The 22,324-nt window shown below is 48.0% G+C and overlaps 2 protein-coding genes across 14 annotated transcripts in view; one reads left to right on the top strand and one right to left on the bottom strand.

Annotated features, from left to right (window-relative positions):
* Positions 1–1,650: 1,650 nt before the first annotated feature.
* Positions 1,651–13,959, bottom strand: ZNF772 (zinc finger protein 772). 8 transcript variants are annotated; one of them, XM_034986297.1, is made up of 7 exons: positions 13,459–13,959; positions 12,821–12,859; positions 11,308–11,434; positions 10,844–10,951; positions 4,283–10,263; positions 3,412–3,536; positions 1,651–2,810 (listed from the first exon to the last, which is right to left on the bottom strand). In XM_034986297.1, the coding sequence occupies exons 1-5, from the start codon at positions 13,534–13,536 to the stop codon at positions 9,119–9,121; spliced, it is 1,497 nt and encodes a 498-aa protein (XP_034842188.1). In that variant the 5' UTR covers positions 13,537–13,959; the 3' UTR covers positions 1,651–2,810; positions 3,412–3,536; positions 4,283–9,118. The 8 variants fall into 8 exon arrangements, with proteins under 8 accessions (XP_034842188.1, XP_034842185.1, XP_034842184.1 ...); XM_034986294.1 differs by having other exon boundaries at positions 1,651–3,042; XM_034986293.1 differs by having other exon boundaries at positions 1,651–3,536; positions 4,789–10,263.
* A 2,986-nt stretch (positions 13,960–16,945) lies between these two features.
* Positions 16,946–22,324, top strand: part of LOC117997840 (zinc finger protein 773-like) — a 28,887-nt gene continuing 23,508 nt past the window's right edge. For 4 of the 6 annotated variants that reach the window (XR_004675888.1, XR_004675889.1, XM_034986326.1 and 1 more), the window contains exons 1-4: positions 16,946–17,318; positions 19,461–19,499; positions 21,401–21,527; positions 22,040–22,138. Coding sequence is in view for 3 of the 6 variants with exons in the window: in XM_034986326.1 (XP_034842217.1) it covers positions 17,286–17,318; positions 19,461–19,499; positions 21,401–21,527; positions 22,040–22,138 (298 nt within the window). In the remaining 3 variants the exon portion in view is untranslated. Of the gene's footprint in view, positions 17,319–19,460; positions 19,500–19,601; positions 22,139–22,324 lie in introns of all 6 variants that reach the window. The other 2 variants (XM_034986325.1, XR_004675890.1) reach the window with 2 other exon arrangements.

The following is a 22,324-nucleotide window of genomic DNA, read 5'->3' on the forward strand; positions in this document are numbered from 1 at the left end:
TTAGGATGGAGTCGGGAGGACAGCAGGGGGAGCTCTTACCCTTGGCAACCAGTTGTCCGTTGCAGACCCAACAGGAAGAGAGGGACCTCGCAAGCCAATACTACTTTGCTATCTTCCTCTCCTGGCAACAGCCCAGCCAATGACAATGACAGCTCAGTTAATGAGAAGCCACTGTACTTATAACTCTCAGTTTACTCCAATGGACGTTTGGTTAACAGCCTTCCCAACTTCCCTTTTCCTCTATAAAAGAGCATTCCTCACCTTTGTTCTCTGGACTTGCCTATGGTTTTGCTGAAGCTTGCTTGTCCTGGATTGCAATTCTCAACTATTCCCAAATAACCACCCCCCCCTTTTTTTTGCTGGTATAATAAGTGGCAATTTTATTTTTTAAGTTAAAGTTAGTCGTTGGACCAAATAGGGATCCAGAGAAGATACCCAACAACTCTGAGGCTTGTAAACAAACAGGTGCTGGTATCCACAAAGCTGACTGTTCTCATTGCTTTCTCACCAAACCTGGGGTTTGACAGTAAATTTTCTTCTGGATTTCAAGCTCCATGCTTTGTGTTTGAGCCCTCCAGCCCTTATTCAGGATCTGTTTTAAGGCCTTGTCTTTAAAAAAAAAAAAAATCTCTGGGGTGCTTGGGTGGCTCAGTAGGTTAAGCGTCTGCCTTCAGCTCAGGTCATGATCTCGGTCCTGGGATCAAGCCCCATATTGGGCTCCCTGCTGCTTGGGAGCCTGCTTCTCCCTCTGCTTCTCTCTCTGTGTCTCTCATGAATAAATAAAATAAAATCTTTAAAAAAAAAAGATAAAATTATAAATTAACTGAAGCAAACAATTAAAATAAGTCAAAATGGCCTGAGGCCTCTTTTTCACTTCTGTCTCATCTTTTTTTTTTTTTTTTAAGATCTTATTTATTTGAGAGAGAATGAGAGAGAGAGAGAGAGAGCACACTAGAGGGGGGAGGGTCAGAGGGAGAAACAGACTCCCTGCTGGGCAGGGAGCCCTGACGTGGGACTCAATCCCGGGACTCCAGGATCATGACCCGAGCTGAAGGCAGTTGTTTAACCAACTGAGCCATCCAGGCGCCCCGTGTCTCATCTTCTTTATCTGTAGACGTGTGGCAACAAAATTCAGGCTTGCACACAGAAACCTGATGAACCTGCTCATGACTATTATAATCAACACAAAATTGTCTTTTAAGAATATTCTGGTCTACCTTTAGATGTTGAATCCACTATGTTTATTAATGGACTGAACCAGGATCTTTCTTTTAGTTAAAAGTACTCGGATGGAATGGGAAACCGCCCACTCAATTTAGTTAATATGGCAAACCAGCTCACTCACATCCCAGATGAGTCATCTTTTAAGACCACTAAAATTCTCAATTTTTTTTTTTAAGATTTTACTAATTCATTTGAGAGAGAGAATGAGAGAGATCACAGTGGGAGAGGGAGAAGCAGACTCGCTGCTGAGCAGAGAGCCCAATGCAGGACTCGATCCCAGGACCCCGGGATCATGACCTGAGCCAAAGGCAGATGTTTAACCGACTGAGCCACCCAGGCGTCCCCAAATTCTCAATTTTTGACCCTGGCAAATGAAAGTCCCTGAACAAAACAAAAGCCCTCTAGTTGCTATTTTTGCAAAAAACCAGGGTATTGGGGAAAAAAGGATGGTTACAAATCTGAGTGCTCCAGGCGCCTTCCGCCCTTAGTCAGCCTTGCTAATGTCTTCCTAATTCCCAGTGATGGGGATCTGAGAAACTACCGGAGCTCTCCCCAACCCCCCCTTACCCAGCTTGGAGAGACTCTTTTCCGGTTTGGGAGTGAACCTCTGTCACTGACACCAGAGCTACACTCTCAGTGTTGAACCCACTGCTACAAAGCTGCCCCGGCCCCAGAGCAGTTCAGATAGCGGGTCTCTAACAAACTTCAGCAGGTGCCTGTGCCCTTCTGTCTAGGCCCTGTGAGAGCTACTCACCCATCTTCTCCGTACTCTGCCCCTACTCACTTATTGGGCCGGGATTTCTTAGAAAAGTATCATGCCAGACTTTCTTCCCCAAAGGGGGAATAACTCTAGAATTTTACAGTGGTGATCAAAACAGCCAGTCAGGAGAATTAAATGACCATTTGACACCTTTTAGTCTTTTATTCTGTCTCTGACAGCACGATAGCCGACTCTGGAGATACTGACCATTTGTTCCTATTGTGTCAGCTACCATCCTCTCTCAACAGACATTGGCAAAATCCACAGTGTACCTCCCATCAAGATTCAAAACCTCTTCCCATAATCAATGCCCTATAAAGAAAGAAGCCCTTCAGGGTATCAAGCCCATAATAGATTACAAGGTCTCATTATCCCCTGCCTTATTTTCCATAACACTCCTGTTTTAACAGTGAGAAAACCCAAAGGCCAAGGATGGGGGTTTGTCCAGGACCTCTGAACAATAAATACCAAATAACCACTGTTACTCCTCAGCACCCTGTTGTTCCTAACCCCCATCTGCTACTAACATCTATTCCCGAAGTAAGCACATTTTTCCCTGTGACTGATTATGCAGTACATTTTTAGCATTCCAGTTGATAAGGATAGCCAATATCGTTGTTTTCACTTGGAAAGAACAGAAATACACCTGAACAGTCACGCCCCAAGTATCACAGAGTCCTTCTTACTTTTCACCAATCTTACCTTACAACTTGGTTTGGATGATAGAAATTTCTCTGCAGGCTCTACTTTGTTGCAGTATGTAGATGATTTGCAGTATGTAGAAGGTTCCCCTTCTCAGGCCTCTTCACAGGAAGACCACATCCACCTGTTCAAACTTTTGGCCTTAAAGGGACATAAAGTCTCCAAAGAAAAACTGCAATTTACCCAAGTCTCAAGTTAGATACTTCAGGAGCCTGATGTTGAAACAAGGACTATATCTGGATCCAGATGAAACTCCTCACAAGTGCTTAATGTTGACAGGTTACCTTTTGAATCCTCATGAGACCTTAAGGAAACTCCTCTAACCAATGCAGATTTTTCATGGTTTACTGATGGTTCTTAAAGAATGAAAATGGCAAATATCATGCTGGGTATGCTACTGCAACTCCTTTGGATTCACTGAGGCAGAACCTTTACCTTTGGCTACTTCACCCCAAAAGCCGAGTCCTGTGCCTTTACTCGAGCTTGCGCCTTAGCCAAGGGTAGAACTGCAAACATTTATATCAATAGCCACTATGCCTTTGGGGTCGCTCAACTTTGGAATATTATGGAAACAACAATGTGTCCTTACCTCCAACGGGAATAATGTTAAAAATGGCTCCTATGTCCAAAATTTATTAGATGCCACACTTCTGCTAGCTGCTGTGGGTATTATCAAAGTTCCTGGACACTCCAGACTCAACTCCATGGGGGCCACAGTAACCTACCTCACTGGTATCTGTGCCACAGGTGCTGCTCTCAAGGAAACCAGTAACCGAACCTTTGTCGTGGTCCAAAGGGATGTTCTCCAAAATGATAAATTTTGGAAAAATCAACAGGAGATACCCAGCAACTGGCAACAAAGAGGGAAAAACAATACTGGAAATATAATTGTTGCCTTTTTTTTCCCCGAGATTTTATTTATTTATTTGAGAGAGAGAGAGAGCACAAGAGGGGGGAGCGGGAGAGGGAGAAGCAGACTCCCTGCCGAGCAGGGAGCCCGATGCGGGACTCGATCCCGGGACTCCAGGATCATGACCTGAGCCGAAGGCAGTCGCTTAACCGACTGAGCCACCCAGGCGCCCTAATTGTTGCCTTAATAAAAAGAGATTAACTCTGGTTTGGGCCAAATAACAATTCAGCCATATCAGAAGTTCTGAAATTTCCACTACTTACAAATGCATACACATTACAGGCACCTGGGTGGCTCGGTAGGTTAATTGGCCAACTCTTGATGTTGGCTCAGGTCATGATCTTGGGGTCCTGGGACTGAGTCCTGTGTCTGGCTCCACATTCAGCAGGGAGTCTGCCTGAGGATTCTCTCTCCCTCTCCCTCTACTCCTTCCCCCACTCGCAGGCTCTCTAAATAAATATTTTTTAAAAAGTGAATACTCATTAAACCACTGGTCTACTGACAAAATGATAGCATCCATAAACCAATGTTGCTGAGAAAAGTTTAGTAAGTCCACAAAAGTATCAACCTCATTTGTCCCACCTGTCCAAAATACAATCTCAGGTACCTGTCCATACTGACCCTGGGCATTTCAAATTACACAATGGACAATTTCAAGTTTGGCAAATGGATTTCATACAACTCACCCCATCTCATGGATATGTTTTAGTTGTGGTCTGTAGGTTTTCTCATGGATCAAACTTTCCCTTGAAAACAGGCCAGTGCCTCTTCTGTGGCTCTTGGAAAAGATTATCCATAGGGGTGCCTGGGTGGCTCAGTCGGTCGAGTGTTCAACTCTTGGTCTTGATTCAGGTCATGATCTCATGCGTTGTGGGATTGAGCCCCATGTCAGGCTCCACACCCAGTGGGGAGTCTGCTTGAAGATGCGCTCCCTCTGTCCCTCCCCCAACTCTCTCTCTAAAATAAATCTTTCTTAAAAAGAGAAAAGATTATCCCTATATGGGAAACCTCTCAAACTTCATAGTAATCAGGGAACCCATTTTACTGGTCAGGCATTTTGACATTTCTGTGCTGTCTGGCCAGTTTTACAACACTTTCATTGTGCACATCATCCGCAAACTTCAGTTAGCAAAAATGCACCAATGGCACTATTAAGACTCAATTGGCAAAACTTCTAGAGACTCTCCAATACCTTGGCCATGGCCGTTAATTCTTCTCTCAGATCCACCCCCTTGGGAACTTATTCACCCTTTGAGGCAGTCACAGGACGTCCAAAGCACTTGGACCCTGCCTTCGTTGATAAAGTTGTGTAAAGGCCCAATTACTTCTGTTAAAGACAACCATGGTTTGGTAGAGCCATCTTCTCACAGAGCACTCCCCAGTGACCTTAAGCATCACACTTTGCAACCTGCAGATTCGGGCTGTTGGAAAAGACACCTGCAGACTCTTCAGCCCCACTGGAAAGGCCCTTGTCAGGAACTACTAACCAACCCTGTGCCACCGAACTCCAGGGAATAGACTCTTGGGTTTCTGTAACACCTCTAAAGAAAGCACCAAACCTTGATTGGATCTGCACATCATCTGGTGACTTGAAAGTAAAGATTTCTTGGAACTGAAGAAGACATCTGACAACAGCTTTCCCAAGATGTGCAAAATAAGCCTGTATATCTTTTTCACTGTAGCTTCTTTCATGGGAAGACAGTGCCCATCTGCATTTTCCAAGCCGTGGCAAAAAGTGGACATCTTTTGATTGTGGCCTTTCAGAAACAGCCTCATGATCCTGAGACAAGTTAATTTTCACTTGATCTTTCTTATGGGTTAGGTTTCAGAATTCAGAAGTCTCTTTCATCTGAACTATTAACTAACTCTGGATTCATCTCCAAATTCATGGTCTCTGAATTTGCAACCTTACAGGTTGTACTAGCAGTAACATATTTGCTTCATTTTTTGAGTGCTGTTTTAAAACCTCTTTGAAGTTCTGTTGTTTTGCAAAAAGTTCATCAGCTGTTGCATCATGTTCATACCTGCACTATCTTCCCAAATGCACTCGGTTCACTCTTTCAGTGTGCTCTTGCAGTATTCGCTAGTCTGTTTTTCAGGGTCACTTTAAACAAACATTTCCAAGAGGAATACATCACTCTGGGTTTGCCTTCATAGGGAGTACCTTTCTCCCCTAAGTTGGAATAAGTACCAATAAATGTTCTGTTTGACTTTCAGACCTAGGGTCCTTGTTTAGAACCATCATACAATTTGGAATTATGTTACTTCTGACTCGTATATAATTGTTTTGTATTTTGTTGACTGTTAAGCTTTTTAATTTTTTTTAAATGATCACCCAATTAGGTGATGCTGGCTTGATGCTTCAAGAATCTGAGTTTCTTCCTCCTAACCTTCCTTATTCCTCAAATGTGACCTTAAGAGGTTTCCCCTTGCAACACACTTTCCTTCCAACATAGGACATGACAACCTTCCTAGTACTGAGGAACAAAACCAGTAAATATAAAGAACCTGACTATTGATTGGCAATGCCTTCAAAGAAAGATCTTAATCAAAAGAGGGGAATGTGGAAATTAATAAAAGGAAACCTCATTTAGCATGAAGTCAGGAGGCCAGCAGGGGGTGCTCTAGTTTGGCACTAGTTGTCAACTGCAGACCCAACAGGAAGAGATGGACCTTGCAAGCCACTACTACTTTATTATCCTCACAGGAGGAAGGAAGATTTCTTCCTGCCCTGTCAACAACCCGGCCAATCAGAGACAGTGACAGCTCAGCCAATCAGAAACCTATGTAGCTACAACCCCCAGTTTACTCCAGTGGAATTTTTAGTTTATAACAGTCCTTCCCAACTTCCCCTTTCCTCTATAAAAAGCATTCTTCACCTTTGTTCTCTGGACCCACCTATGGCTTTGCTAAAACTCACTTGTCCTGGATTGTAATCTCAGCTATTCCTGAATAAACCCTTTTTTTTTTGTTTTGTTGGTAAAATAACTAGCAGTTTTATTTTTAAGGTTAACACGGGAATAAGAGAAGTGGCATCAATAAAGACTCTGCAGGTACTAAAATAATAATAGTTTGAAAAGTTTGACTACTTAAATAAAATGAACTCCTTGAATGACACAAGCCACCAATGCTCACTCTAGGGGAAAAAAGATAACCTCTATAGGTCTATATCCACTCTGAAAATTAAATTTGCAATTACAAATCTTCCCATAAAATAAACTCCAGGCCCAATTACTTCTTCACTGGTGAATTCTACAAAACAAGGAAGAAATATCAATTCTTCACAAACTGTTCAACAAAATTAAAAATCAGGGAATACTTAACATAATGTGTAAAGCCAGCATTATGGTGATACCAACTAAACCCAGGCATTAAAGAAAATTAGAGACTAACATCCCTCACGAGCACAGATGCAAAAATCTTAAAAAAAAAGGGGGGGTGGATAAATACGACAATACATAAAAAGAATACATCATGACTAAATGGGGCTCACCTTAGAAATGTAACGTTGGTTTAAGTTTTTAAAATTAGTCAATGTAATTCATCATTAAAAAGCTAAAAATGTAAAGGAAAAAAAAAACCCTATGATTGTGGTAACCACTATCCAAGAGAGTCTCTTGGCAATCTCTACCTTCTTGTATTGTCCCTGTTGTGGAGCCCCCTTCCACTTTATACCAGGATTAGTCTGTGTTACCCACAGAAAGTCAGGAATGTTAACACATCATTTCCGGGAAAAGGTTTTAACAGATACTGTGGCTTCGTTTTTGTGTGAACTCTCTACTGGATCACTTGATTTGGAATTCTTTCTCTAAAATGGAATATTTTCAGCAAAAGTATGAATGCAAAGGAATGAGCTACTGATGCACATAACACTGACGAATCACAAGGTAATTATGCAGAGTTAAAGCCAGATACATAAGAGTACATATTAAAGTGTTATCTGTGTACGTAAGTTTTTCCATAGATACAAAATTTTGGGAAATGCAAAGAAATCTATAAAGACAGAAAGCAAGATGAATGGTTGCCTGGGAATGGGTAAGGGGCAGAGGGATTGTAGGGCAAATCAGGAAACTTGGCTTCACAGGTGCAAACATGTACCAAAACTTATCAAACTGTATACTATAAATGTGTTTATTGCAGAAAAGGCTTCGATTGATTGCTCTGACAGTGACCGTAGCCATGAGAAAGACATAAATATGGGAATCCTGAGAATTTCTATAAACCCTATATCAAAGCCACAGTGATGGAAACATGTGGATATACCTTTATAAGAGTCACATTCCCTATAGTTTGCTCCCAACTCCCAATTAATCAGTATCTCTGTGCCAATTACGATTCCTACCTAGTCTTTTTAGGGGACAGTGACATCCGCCTACTAAATAATAGATTTCAGGGGCATTGGCAGGTCCCAGGGGTCAAGTTCTCATCAAGAGACTATGGGACGCGGGCTCCCTGCTTCACGGGAAGCCTGCTTCTCTCTCCCACTCCCCCTGCTTGTGTTCCCTCTCTTGCTGTGTCTCTGTCAAATAAATAAATCTTTAAAAAAAAAGAGAGAGAGAGAGAGACTACAGGACTATGAAACATCCCTCTGGAACAAGGGAACCAATTCATACTGCTCCTAGATACACTAGAGGCTGTCACAACTGCCCACTGCTCAGGGTGACCTTGATCACACAAATAATCTTGGCATACAGGCCAAAAGATTAGGCCCACCAAGATCAGTATTCTTTCATAGGAGGTCTTGAGCAGGAATGCAAGTTAGGCTACAATGAGAGCTGTTCTTTGCTTGCCATTCTGCTAACACCACTGGGACATAACATTTGGAGCTCTCACAAAAGCTGTTCCTCCCCTCACGCTGGCAGAACCCAATTCTGTTCTCAATACAACCCACAGAGTGAACAGGATCCCCAAAATTATAGTTTATAAAAACTCAGGCATTTGTTGCCAAAACAAACACTATGAAATGGGCAATTCCTAAGGTAGGTGACTTGGAGGCTGGACAAATCCATCATGAGTGCAAAATAAGACCAACAAAGTTCATGAAAAATGGAAACCTCTGCAAGCAGCCAGCAGAACAAAGCTTCCAACCTTCTGACCAAAACTAGGTCATGTCCATGCTTATACCAGCTGGTGGAGGAGAAAGCATGAAGGAGTGAGGTTTTTTAATGGGCTCCAGGTACTGATGATCCCTCTAGGGAAGGGAGCAGAGGCCTGCCTATTAGAACATGTTGGGATGACTTATGCACAAGGTGCCATTCCATACATGGCTGGGTTTTGTTCGTTTTTTTAGAGACATGGGCAGTGACAGAATTCTGGCAAGGCTCCAGGACAGGTTACAAAGTGCAACACAGCACCAGAAAGCTTCCCACATAGGTGACACTCAGAATAATCTCCCGGGGGTGGATGCTGAAACGTATGAGGTTCAACTTCCAGCTGATGGCTACTCACGAAGGCTAATCTCAGAGCTTCCCTCTGCTGTCAGTCACTATGTTGAACAAGGAAATAGTGTATTCCCTGCCATCCTAAGGCCTTTCTCCAGTGTGAACTTTCCAATGTCGGATGAGGGAAGCTCTTTGCCTGAAGGCTTTCCCACACTCACTGCACTTATATGGCCTTTCTCCAGTGTGAATTCTATGGTGCTGAACAAGTACATGTTTGTGGCTAAAGGCTTTTCCACAGTCACTGCACACATAAGGCTTTTCACCATTGTGAACTCTCTGGTGTGCAATAAGGTCAGAGCTCTGGCTAAAGAACTTCCCACATGCAATGCACTCGTAGGGCCTTGCTCCGGTATGAACACTCCAGTGTTTAATGAGTCTGTATTTGTGACCAAAGTATTTCCCACACTCACTGCACTCATAAGGCCTTTCTCCAGTGTGGATACTCTCATGCTGAACAAGTGTGGATTTGTGGCTGTAGGCTTTCCCACATTCACTGCACTTGTAAGGCCTTGCTCCCGTGTGGACTCTCTGGTGTACGATAAGGTTGGAGCTATGATTGAAAACTTTCCCACATATGCCACACTCGTATGGCATTTCTCCAGTGTGGATTCTCTGGTGCTGAGCAAGTATGGGTTTGCGGCTGAAGGTTTTCCCACACTCGCTGCACTCATAAGGCCTTTCTCCAGTGTGGACTCTCTGGTGCTGGACAAGTGAGTCTTTCCGGCTGAAGGCTTTCCCACATTCACTGCACTCGTAATGCCTTTGTCCGCTGTGAAAAGCATCCACACATTTGGTGTTTCTGTTAGGCTTCCACTTACTCTGAGGGGCATGGTGCTGGAAAATGCTTGAGCTAGCTGGCAAGTCCTTATAACCCTTCCCTGTCGTAAAAGGCATCTCCAGTGGTTCCACAGGGCAGCTGTTCACAAGCAAGGTGCTGCTCTTGTCCCCTCTGAAGGGTTCCTCTCCACTGTGCCGCTTCTGGTGGTAAAGGTTTGCTCTGAAGCGGAATTGTTTCCCACATGCCCCACGCATGTATGATTTCTGCCCAGGGTGTGTTCCCTGGTGCTCAGCCATGTGCAAAATGTCTTTCAAGACCAGGCCACAAGTCTCACAGGGGTGGGCCTTCTGGGTAGAAGGACCCGCCTTGGGAGTCCTGACCTGTGACACTCCCACAGAAATGTTCTGCTCAAAAGCTATCTCCTCATCCTCCATTCCATGCCAACGACCTGAAAGCAGACAAATGCAGAGGACAAGTGCAAATTCACACTGATGGAAGGGGTAGCCTCATTATAAATGTGTCTAATAGAAGTAAGATCAAGGTCAGAACAAGAGGTCCAAGCTCAAGTGAGTAAAGGGCTGCTATGCAGTAGTTGGCATCTAAAGATCACAGAATGGAAGAATCAAAAAAAAAAAAAAGGAATGGAAGAGGATTTGATTAGGAAAGGACACAAATGTGGGGTACAGCCCAGGAAGAGCATTTCACCTGGGTACAGGTGAGAGCTGTGCAGCTGTGTCTACTGAATAGCTACCACTGAACTGCTTGTATTTAAGGACTTCTTGGGGTATGTGCACGTTCATAACACACTAAGTATAGGCCAATGTTGGGGAGCACTGCAGAGGGAGCAGTGGAGAGGAACAGGTGAGACATGGAAGCAGAGGCGGGGAACAGCCAGAGGCCAAAGGTCAGAGCATAAGACAAGTGTGTACATGGGGAAGTAAAGTGTGGGGAGAGAGGTTAGGGAATGACCGGAACCCAGCCCTGACATCACATCCTTCCCCACTCCCATTCCCCAGGGCCACACCCACCCTGAGCCTCTCTGGTCCCGCCTGGAGTAACATCTGTCCAGTCAGATCCCCAGGGCTTGCTGCCCAGCTCCAGTGAGGCAACCCCATGGGACATGGAAGATTCATATCCTAAGAAGAAGACAAGACAGGTAAATGGCCAGCACTGGTCTGGGTAACCCACCACTCAGAGAAGAAAACTAAGTATTATAAAAATAACCTCAAAGTAGAGTCTTGCATGAATAGCTCAGCGACCTCAGCAAGTGGTGACCACTCTGGTCCCTGAAATTCCTGACCCAGGCAGGCCACCGGAAACATCAGCTAGAGGAAGGGGTCAGAAACTGGGGCACAGGGGTGCACGGATCTGGACAGAGGCACCCAGTCAGGGAGAAGAGAAGCTCTGATATAGGAAGGACTGGACTGCCCTTGGGAAGTAGGGGAGAAACAGAGACCAGCACAGGGCACTGGGGTGTGTATGATGATCTTACCCAGCGAGGCCATAAGTGCCAAGTTCTCCAGCATCACATCGCGGTACAGGAGCCTCTGAGCCTCATCAAGGAGCCCCCACTCCTCCTGGGAGAAGTACACGGCCACATCCTCAAAGTTCACTTGTCCCTGCCACAATGGGGAGAGCCGAGTCCGTGAGCAGCCTCTCTCCCAAGGACACCCATCCAGGCCCCCACAGTCTCCCTCCTGCATTTCTTCCTACCTAATTCCTCAACTCAGAGGAAATACAGGGACTGGGTACCAATGGTGTCTGCACTCTCCTAATCTCCCTTTGATTACTGTGTCCACCCACAGCAACAATAGGCAGGTGGTCAGAGAGGCACCATCTAACCTCTGGGCCTGGCCTGCAGGGATGCACTGCCCCCCCCACCTCCTGACAGCCAGTTCTCCTGGGGTTGCTAAGATCATGCTACCAGACAACCAAAGTTGGGCTCACCTTTCTTCTTTAAGCCCCCAATACCAGGACCCATGAGCCATCAGTTCACACTACTTTGCATGTGCACATTATTCTTTTGGATCATACTCCGTCTCACAACTCTGGCCCCTCACCCAGTCACTAGCCTCCACCATCACCTCCCTGCCTCACTAACTGCACTGCGCTGTACATTCTCCCTCCTAAACCTGCCTACACGCCATCTTCTACTTTTTGGATGTCTCCATCATGAACCCTTCCACAGAAGTCCAGTCCTGTGTCCATCAGCTCACTTGACACCTCCACTCAGTGTTCTCTGGACCATCTTAAAACTCTTCACATGGGCAACAAATTTAAAATCCTAATACCCAATCTGAGTTATGTCCACCACTGACTCGCCCATCTCAGCTGATGGAGCTTCTACCCTTCCGGCTGATAAGGGCTAAAACCTTGGGGTTCTCTCTTTCTCACATCAAAAAGAAAATCTGGTCCAACACTTCCCCCACCGACAAGCTCCCCTCTGGCCCATCCCTCACCACTCACCTGGAATGCTGAAGCGGCCTCCTCCCTCGTCTCCTTATGTATACCATAGCTCCCTTTACCCTCACCACACACAGTCTGTTCCCCACTCTGCATCCAGAGGGGGCTGTTAAAACCTGGATTAGATCACCTCCTCCCTCCTCGGCTCCATACGCCCATGGCTACACAACCCTCAAAACAGAGGCCTAGCTTGTCAGCTGGCCATTCCAGACCTGACGCCTGCCACCTGCCCCTGATTCCTACCACACATGCGGAAGGCCTGTCGTTTCTCGAAAACTTCCATCTCAGTCTCTCCTCCAAGTATACGCAGGTGTTAGTTCCTGTACCTGGAACCGCTACCCACATCTTATTCCAGCAGTTACCCCCAAAGGGGAACCCTTCTATATAACCCCTGGCCTGGACTCAGAATCCTGGGCTGAGGTTTTCTCCAGGGTCCTCAGGCTCAAGAGCTGGGCGAGTGTAAGAAGAGTGTTGTACGATAGCACAATCCTGGAGACCATGGGCGGGGGGGATGGATGCGAGCACAGACCCCCTTCCCTCACCTGTGTAGGGTCCATGGTTACTTCTGAGTTCACCGGAACCTGTGGGGAGAGGGGGACTGTGAGACAAGCGACCACGAAGGAGCTCAGGCCTATCCCCTACTCCTACCCTGCCACGAAGACCCAGGGCTGATTAAGCCCTAGCCCTACCCTCCGGGCCTAGTCTCTAGGCCACTCACAGCTGTGTTACCTCGGACTAGGCCTCATCATCTCCTAACGTCCGAACCTCGTCTGTTTGTCCCGCAAGCAGTCTAAGAAACGCCGCCAAGCCTTCGGATCGCGTCCCTCCCCTGTTCAGAACCTTCCACAGCTCCCCGCACGCTCACAGTGACGAAGAACTGCTCAGGCGGACGCTGCAGGTGCAACTCCCCCTCACACTCTCATCCTGTCACACGCCAGCGGCCCCAGGCGTCCCGAACACTCCGTCTGCGTCGCCTCCCAGGCCTCTGCCCATGCTGGCCCCTCTGTCCGCGACGGCCTTCCACGCCCCGCCGCGCCGGCGATCAGAAGTGCGGCCCAACCGGGGCGCCCCTGCCGTCTGGACACAGGGCCCTGAGCTGCAGGGACCCGAGGCTGTTCTCCTTCGAGGCTCTGGGTTCAGAAACGGAGGTCGCGGGAGGACCCGAGGGCGCAGCACCCACCTGCGCCGGGTCCGTCGGTGCGGCCGCCGCCACCGGAACCTGTGGGCCGGGGAAGGCGCGCGGAGGCGAGGGGGTCATTAAGAGTCGGCGGGCGCGAGGACCCGATCCTCAGGCCCGCCTCTGCTCAGAGGAGACAACGCCTCCTCTCGCGTCCGCTCTCTCGTGTCACTCACGCCTGACGCTGCGATCTGGAAACAGACCTGGTGGCTTAATCCAAAAACAAACAAAATGTCCGCTCAAGCAGGGAACGGAAGTCCCACCCTGAGGTCTCCGGCACCAACGAAAACGCCTCTCTCTCGGGCCTGCATTGGCCCAGTACCGCGGAGAATCCTGGGTAGTGTAGTTTCCTGAGCAACCACACTGGAGAGGGGCGTCTGCGCCGCCTCCGGAACTGAGGCCAACCACGTAGGCTGGCGGCGCCTGGAAATTGCGTGTCCTTGAGTACTAGGCGGAGCTTCGCTTTCCCTTAAAGGAGCCGGTCCCATATTTCCGGTGACTATAATGTGTAACACGTGGGACGCCTGGGTGGCTCAGTCGGTTAAGCGCCTGTCTTCCGCTGGGGGTCATGATCCCAGAGTCCTGGAATCGAGTCCCGCATCGGGCTCTTTGCTCAATGGGGATCCTGCTTCTTCCTTGCTTGTGCTCATGCTCTCTCTCTCTCTGACAAATAAATAAATAAAATCCCTAAAAAAAAGAAAAGAAAAAGTGTTTCCCCAAAAACCCAAATTAAAAAAAATAATAATGTGTAACACATTACAGAAATGTTTACAGATATTATTTCAGGACTCTTTAGGCAGAGAATGCTCACCAAAAAATTCAATGAACACACCATATGCTAATTTCACTCAGATTTTTATAGCTGGAAGCTAATAAATATTGTTATCAAATAAACTCTTTTTTAAAAAAAATTTATTTATTTGTCAGAGAGAGAGAGAAAGCACAGCAGGGGAAGCAGCAGGCAGAGGGAGAAGCAGGCTCCCCACCGAGCAAGGAGCCCGATGTGGGACTCGTCGATCCCAGGACTCTGGGATCATGACCTGAGCTGAAGGCAGACGCTTAACCGACTAAGCCACCCAGGCGTCCCTCAAATAAACTCTTGTAGCCTGCAACTCTAGAGTTAGTTTTGTGAGCCTCAGTATTGAGGATCAGGAACAAGAGAGAAAACACTCCAGACACCCGATGATGTGGAACATGGAGAGGGATGTTAAGCACCGCTAAAGCAGGTGGAGGATGTTTGTGTCTCTGGTTACCTCAGAAATCATTCCTTCTGCCTTTATAATCAGTGATTGTGTAGAACACGTGTAACACTTTTTTACAAGATAATATTTCTTACTCTGTATACAGAGATGTAGTCAATTCCTTATAGGTATGTTACAAATGTCTGAGAGAAAGGGGATTTACCAAATGTCATTTGGGAGTCAGAAGGGCAATAAGAACAGTCTCTATGCAGAAGAAATAGCCACGAATTAAATTTCTATACACAGTAAAAATCTTTTTTAAAAAAAGATGTTATTTATTTATTTGACAGAGAGAGACACAGCAAGAGAGGGAACACAAGCAGGGGGAGTGGGAGAGGGAGAAGCAGGCTTCCCGCCGAACAGGCAGCCCGATGTGGGACTCGATCCCAGGACCCTGAGCCGAAGGCAGACGCTTAATGACTGAGCCACCCAGGCGCCCCTTCACTGATCAAGTTATTTCAAATTCCACACCCTTGTGAGGCTGTTTCAGCCTGTTAAGATCATCCATTTGTTTATTCTTGTGACAAAATTAAACTATCTGCATAGCTTTTTCTCTTTCTTTATTTTAAAAACTGTCATACATTCAGTTGAGTGTTAATAAGAGATGTACAAATCATGGTTTTTTTCTTTTATAAAGACTCAGGAGGGAGCAGAAGGCAAGCTGAGGGCAAAGCACAAGCTGATACCCCTCAATTCTCCCCCTCCCAGGTGGAATATGTGTGACATTCCTCAGGCACTCCTGGCTGCCCTAAAGCTAAGGGAAGGAAAAACAAATGGTTAAGTAATAGGGATCACAGTCCAGCAAGACATGAGTCTTCCTCAATTTATGTCAATGCAGTGCAGCAGCTCTTTCTGCTCATGGGTCCTGTCCCCATGCTCTAATAAAACCGCCTTTTTGCACCAAAGACATCTCAAGAATTCTTTTTTGGCCATCAACTTCAAGCCCTAATGTCTTTCCCACGTCAAAGACCACACCTATAAAACTATCACCTGGTGTAAAACAGAATATATAATATTTCTTAGGCATTCCTTGTCACTTGCTCCCCTTATATGACCCTCTGGCCCCCTAGAGTTCACCCGACATTTCGATAATCATGCTCTTGATGTCCTTATAGTTTTACTACCTATGTTTATTTCCCTAAATGATAGTCTATAGTCACATGCCACATTTAGGCTTGAACTAAATAACTAATGCCACTTGGGTCTCTATCATTTCATGTTCTCAACTCCGATATTGACTCCTCACTTCCTTCCCAGAGTATTTTTCGCTAGTACTTAACACCTACTTCCAGAAAATCCTGGGAAGGTGTGAATGCTTCATCATCTTTTGTTCTCATGAGTCATTCCAAGGCAGTGACGGATTTAGTCACTGCTCAGCCCACAGATAAAAGGGACAGAAGAATTGGGGAAATGAAGACTGATAGGAAAGAAATGGAGCCAGTGGTAAGGGAGGTGCTGGGAGAACACATACTAAAGTGGTGGCATTTCTTTTACCAATGCTTCCTGATGTCAACAATAGTCCAGCATCCTTCCCACCTGCAGGGAGTTTGCTTTGTATCTGGAGATGAAAGGGCAGCGGGAACACGGAGTAGAAAGGGATGAAGGGGAGAAATCTGGGAGTGAGAATGTGTTGGCCTATGGTTTTGAGGCCCATTGTCCTACTTGAACACCAACGTTGGGCCCTTAAAAAGGGAAAGGGCACAGATGTGTGGGGTGAGGGAGGAAGGTAAGCACTTGGGATGCCCGACTATCTCCCCACCTACGTTCAGAACTGTGTCATTTTTTCCTCACTCATCAGGCATTGCTGCACCACCGATGTCCTTGATATTGGGCATCGCCTCAGCAAGGGTAATTTGGTAACGTACAACTGGTTCAGTACAAGGAAACCACTTTATTGTGGCTCTCAAGACTCTCTCGAAGTCATTCAAGAGAAGGAAAGACTAGGGGCGCCTGGGTGGCTCAGTCGGTTAAGCCACTGCCTTCGGCTCAGGTCATGATCCTGGAGTCCCGGGATCGAGTCCCACATCGGGCTCCCTGCTCGGCGGGGAGTCTGCTTCTCCCTCTGACCCTCCCCTCTCTCATGCTCTCTGTCTCTCATTCTCTCTCTCTCTCAAATAAATAAATAAAATCTAAAAAAAAAAAAGAAGGAAAGACCGTAGTAGCACTAGCTGCGCAGGGAAACTGAAATACAGGGACGTCTACATTTAGGATAGTCTCTGGCCGGATTTCTCCAGCCCGCCCTCTCAGCCAGCCAGCCCGCTTCTTCCACCTTGGGCTCGGTGGGAACTACATTACCCGGCAGGCGCTGCGCGCCGCGCCGCCCGCGCCCGGCCAATGAAAGTGGACTTTCCTCCGCGTGCGGAACGCGCTGGGCGGGACTTCTGGCGCGGCCCCAGGGGCGGGCGTTTTGGGGGCTCTGGCGCCGCTCTGTGTGATCGGAGGTTTGGGAAGGCTCCTGTGGGGCCGGGGTGACGAGAGCAGGAAGCCGGGAGAGGAAGGGCGTCTGAGGTTCGGCAGCGGCGAGGGATCGGGGTCGGGGGTGCGCGGGCTGGTTCCCCTCCCCGGGCGCCGCTCCGCCCCCGGAGTCCGATGGCGGCGGCCGCGCGGAGGGACCTGGCTCAGGTAGGCGCTGATACCCGGGCCCTCCCCGCTCAAGCCGAGCCCCGAAGGAGCGGTCCCCCTGGGTCGGGGACAGTGGGGCGCTCGTGTCCGCATCCCCGCTCCTGTCAGCCAGTGTGATGGGGCGTGGGAGGGTTACAGGGACAGGGCCTGAGCTGGAGTCCTAACCTGGGCTGTCTCGTGTCCGCAGGGAACAGCTTGAGAGGGGACAGGTCACAGCCGAAGGGCCGCCGGAGCGGCTGGGCCTTCGTTCCGAGGGCGCTGATGGCCACGGAGGGTTGTGAACAGAGGAGGGACTCGCGTCTCAAAGTTTTCAAAGGCTTTTTAGGGAACAAAGGGATCGGGTAAGGAGGGTGGACGAAGTCCATACAATAGACTACTGGAGAGTTGTGACCGGGCCGGGACCATACTGATGGGTAGAGGGGGCGGGCTGATAGATCTCGGGGGGATTTTAAAAACGACAGGATTACCTGATGCATCAGAAGTGGCTGTGAGAGAAAGAAGGGAATGAAGGGCCGTCTGTGTTTCTGTTTGCCTTCTTTTTTTTTTTTTAAGTGTTTTCTGAAAATATCCGGCAGGATGGAGATGGAGAGGTCGGTGCAGGGAACAGGTGTCAGGGAAAAGAGTGGGAGTTGGATTTGGGACAGGGTAATGTCGAGTGCAGGTGTCATATGGGTAGCTTACTCACTCACATCTGAGTCCTGGGAGGGATCTGGGCTGAAGATAGCCAAGAGGTGGTGGATATTGTCCTGGACCAGGGCAAGGCCTGGGACTCCTACTTGGGAGGGAGAATCTTAAGGGTGGGGCTGCTTTCAGAAGGGTGATCCCTGTAATCCCAAGTGGTTCTGGTTGGCGTATGCAAGAGTGGCAGGTTATAGGGTCTAAGGACTGGGACCGGAATGGAGACTGAGATGTTCAGTGGTGTAGGCTTGCCATTCTGGGCTCAGCAAGCCCTCAAGTCCAGTTTTTGTGGAGAAAAGGAAAGGTCAGTCAGGTGAGTGGAGCAGCCCCTTTTGGTGCTTAAGTTCCCCAGCCTTCAGGGCAGGAAGGATGAGTAGCTGGAAAGGCTCCCAGCAGGACTGCCTATAGGAGAGTGTGTAGCAAGCAGCCAGGTTGCCACCAGGACTAGTCTCTGTTTCCTCAGGCCCAATCCCCTGCTTATTAATGTGTGAGTTTACATGAAGTGTTTATTTAAACATTAACTGGTAAAAATAAGTATGTTTGTATACATACATTTGCACGTGTGTGTATATACACGTGTGTATATACATACGTAGGCATTAAAATAACATGGGTTTAACAAGTTAAATTGATGTAAGTGCTTAATAATTGAAGTTTTAATATACTTCTAAGCATCTGATTAAAATTAAATGTCTTTTTTTAAAGATTTATTTATTTATTTATTTTAAAGATTTTATTTATTTGACAGAGAGAGACACAACGAGAGAGGGAACACAAGCAGGGGGAGTGGGAGAGGGAGAAGCAGGCTTCCCGCCGAGCAGGGAGCCTGATGCGGGACTCGATCCCAGGACCCTGGGATCCTGACCTGAGCCGAAGGCAGACGCCTAACCGACTGAGCCACCCAGGCGCCCCTTGAGATTTATTTATTTGTCAGAGAGAATGAGCACAAGCAGGGGGAGCGGCAGGCAGAGGCAGAAGCAGGCTCCCTGCCAAACAAGGAGCCCAATGCAGGACTCGATCCCAGGACCCTGGGATCATGACCTGAGCTGAAAGCAGACGCTTAACTGACTGAGCCATGGAGGCGTCCCTAAAATTAAATATCTTAAATATCACATGCTTTTAGTTAAAAGGCACATACAAAACACATTTTCAATACCTATCAGTTTATTTGCACTGAAAATGTTGACAAAGGTGTTAATTATGAGGACAATAAGAGTCACTACTTAGTACTTGACACATAGGAAGGAATTCAGTACAGATAATAGCCCCACGGGGTGGGCACCACTATTATCCCCATTTTACAGATGACAACACTGAGGCACATGGGGGTTGTGTATTTATCCGAAGTCACACAGCTGGTAAGAGGCATCCCTGAGGACTGAGGCCCAGATGATATGAGGGACTTGGGTGGGCCTTTGTGGCCCAACACTGTTGCCTGCTTCTCATGGCTTTGCTTTTCTGTAGGTTCCTATTGCTGCAGATTTGCTTCCAGACCATGCAGAGGTAAGTGGGGGGTATCCCAAATCCTCATCCTATTCAGTTCCCACCTGCGTGGGCTGCAGGATTCTATGACTGCCTGCTATTCTCCCTACTCTTCCATCCTAGATCCCTGGAAGATGATCACCTAAGGTCAGGGGCCTGAGTCCAGACCAGGAATTACATGGATTGGTTCCCATTCCTGGCAACCAGTGGCATGACATTTATAAGACATTATATTCATGGTGATAAACATTAGAAAATGCTAGAGGTGAGGCTGGGCCAGGAATACTCATGCAACCTTAGGTTTCTATTATGTCTGGTGGAAACAGTAGGAAACAGAAATTAGACCTGATGGAAGCCAGGAGCTGGGCCTCTATTCTGGAGTGGCAGGAGCCAGGGAAGGTTTGGAGCAGAAGAGGGAAGTGATAGGACCAGACCTAATGAGCTGCTTCTGCTGCAGAGCAGAGAGCAAACTATGGGGAAGAGGCGGCTGCAGTAGTCCAAGTGAGTGTTAGTGGTGGCTGTGGAGGTGGGACATGGGTTGGAACCTGCATCTGTTTTTTCAGTAGGTCCAAGCAGACTTTCTGACGTGGAGGGTGGGAGAAAGACGTGGAAGGGTCGGCAGTGACTCAGATGTTTGGCTGTAGTAGCTAGAAGCTGGCAAGTACTACCATGTCAGAGTTGGTGGTAAGAGTCATTTTCATGCGGAATATTAGGAGTCAGGTTTGGGCTGTGTTTGAACTGTGATGCTTCCGAGAACCCCAGGTGGGTGTGTTGAGTGGGCACCTGGACACACAAGTGTGGGGTTGAGGCAAAGTGGTCAGATTGGAGACACCCACAGTACGGATGGTGTGTGGACCGGGACAGAGCTGTGGATCAGATTTGGCAGGAGCATCTTCAGGTAACGAGGAGAGTGTGGGGCCAAGGACCGAGTCTCTTGATGGACACCTGGATGGGGTAGTGGGCTTCACAAAGACACATGAGGGAGAATGGTGTCCTTGCGGTCAGGGTGTAGGCATGAAGAGGGTCTGGCTGGTGGCCAGTGAACATGAGATAGATGTGGAGACAAGGCAGTGAGGTGACAGTGAAGCTCGTGCCACTGCTAATTCATTTAGCTCTGGGATCCCCAGGCTCTTGTTCTGACCCTTGCTGGCACCAGGGGATTAGCTCAAGATAAAATGGGATCCTCTGGGACAATTGCAGACCTAGTGTGAGAGACAAGTGGACTTGGGCTTGGGCTTCCAATAAGCGTCAGAGGAAACTGAGACAGGTGAGGGGATACCTTTGCAACACAGAGGTGGAAGAGAGCCGAGGGTGTCTGAAATCTGTGTGTGGTTCCTGGTGGCTGAGGATGAAGCAAGGATATGGGCCAGGCAGGAAGGCCCTGAAAGTAGGCTTGGGGTTGCCTCTGGCAGTCAGGGTCATTGGAATTCTAGGACAGAATGGAATTCTGATTACATCTGCCAAGCACCCTCTGGATGGCATGTACCACACCAGCATGTGGTGAGGCCAGGGAGATGGATGATGTGGCGTAGGCGGTGCTGGTGGCAGTGAAGGGAGGTATGGTACAACGATGTGCATGTTGGGTGGGAGTGTAAACTGATGGCTCCAGGCTCTTGTACTGGGGGCTGAAGGGAGAACAATGGCCCAAAGTTAGTTGTGTTTGGGAAGCACAATCTGGGAAACCCCAGGTCAATTGTCTGGCAGGCCCAGAGCTCAGATGGCATTTACCTGCCCACCTGTTGTTGCTGAGGACTGAACACAGTGCCTATTGGGACAGTGAGGAGCAAGCAGGCATCAGTGGCATCAGGGCTTGGTATCTCCTCTGAGGTGGGGGACCCCTGGAGGAGGGTGGACATTTATGAGGATGCCTAGAGTCCTGGGAAAGGAAGCTACACATCAACTCAGCTGTCCCATCTTGACAGGGCCATGTGACCTTTGAGGACGTGGCTGTCTACTTCTCTTGGGAGGAGTGGGGGCTCCTTGATGAAGCCCAGAGACTCCTGTACCGTGATGTGATGCTGGAGAACTTTTCACTGATGGCCTCTCTGGGTAAGGTCCTCACAACCCATTCCAGTGTCCTGGGCTGGGCTCTGCTCTTCCCCTTTACCTCAGGGACAGGTCTCGCCTTCCCAGAGCTGGACCATGGGCATTTCTTCCTTCCCTGTGCGCGTAAGTAGGTGTTGTAATAGCCTGGGCTGTGTGTACCACCCCTTCCCTTCTTGAGCTGCCTCAATACTTGCTGCCCCAAAGCCGTGCAGGAGAAGCTGTGGGATTAGGAGTCTTGCTGTCAGCCTAATGGATCACACCCTGTTGGCCTCTCTGTGGCTTGGGGATGCCATAAAGATCCCTGGCAGCTTTGTGCCCCAGGTTCTGCTCTCTTCCTCTGGCTGACATATGGGATGTGCCCGTCCTAGCAATTGAGGCACCGACATGGCCAACGGCTTCACTGGGTTGTTCTCACAAGAGTCTCCTCCAAGATTCTTCTGTAATACTTAGTTTTCTTTCCTATGGTCTGTCATGGGGTGGGTCACTTTGACCCACCTGTGTCATCTCTCTCTTAGGACTTGCATCTTCCAGGACTCACGAAATCACCCAGCTGGAGTGGTGGAGAGAACCCTTTTTGCCTCCCTGTGGAGTCATGACTGCAGCCATGCCAAGAGGTACTTGGGAGGGCGGAGCTGGGCAGGTGTGAACTCAGGGATGGGCTCAGGTCATACCAGGAATCCTTCTGCTGAGCCCTGATGATTTGGTGCCAAGGCACGGTTCAGGGCTGATGTCCATCTTTTCTCAGTTGTGCACTTATTATGTCTACTCTGATTTCTGACCCAGGGCTCTCCCCCACCTCT

This window comes from Mirounga leonina, unplaced genomic scaffold (genome assembly GCF_011800145.1).
Source record: "Mirounga leonina isolate KUSES-001 unplaced genomic scaffold, KU_Mleo_1.0 Mir_376, whole genome shotgun sequence".
NCBI lineage: Eukaryota > Metazoa > Chordata > Mammalia > Carnivora > Phocidae > Mirounga > Mirounga leonina.

Bases quoted from the DNA above. Each gene is read 5' to 3' on its own strand.
- ZNF772 (XM_034986293.1), bottom strand. From the start codon at position 13,536: ATGACCCCCTCGCCTCCGCGCGCCTTCCCCGGCCCACAGGTTCCGGTG. The intron at 11,435-12,820 runs GTGAGGGAAGGG...CCATTGTGGCAG, and splicing joins TAACCATGGACCCTACACAG to GGACAAGTGAACTTTGAGGA. The intron at 10,264-10,843 runs GTGGGTGTGGCC...GTCTGCTTTCAG, and splicing joins CGGGACCAGAGAGGCTCAGG to GTCGTTGGCATGGAATGGAG.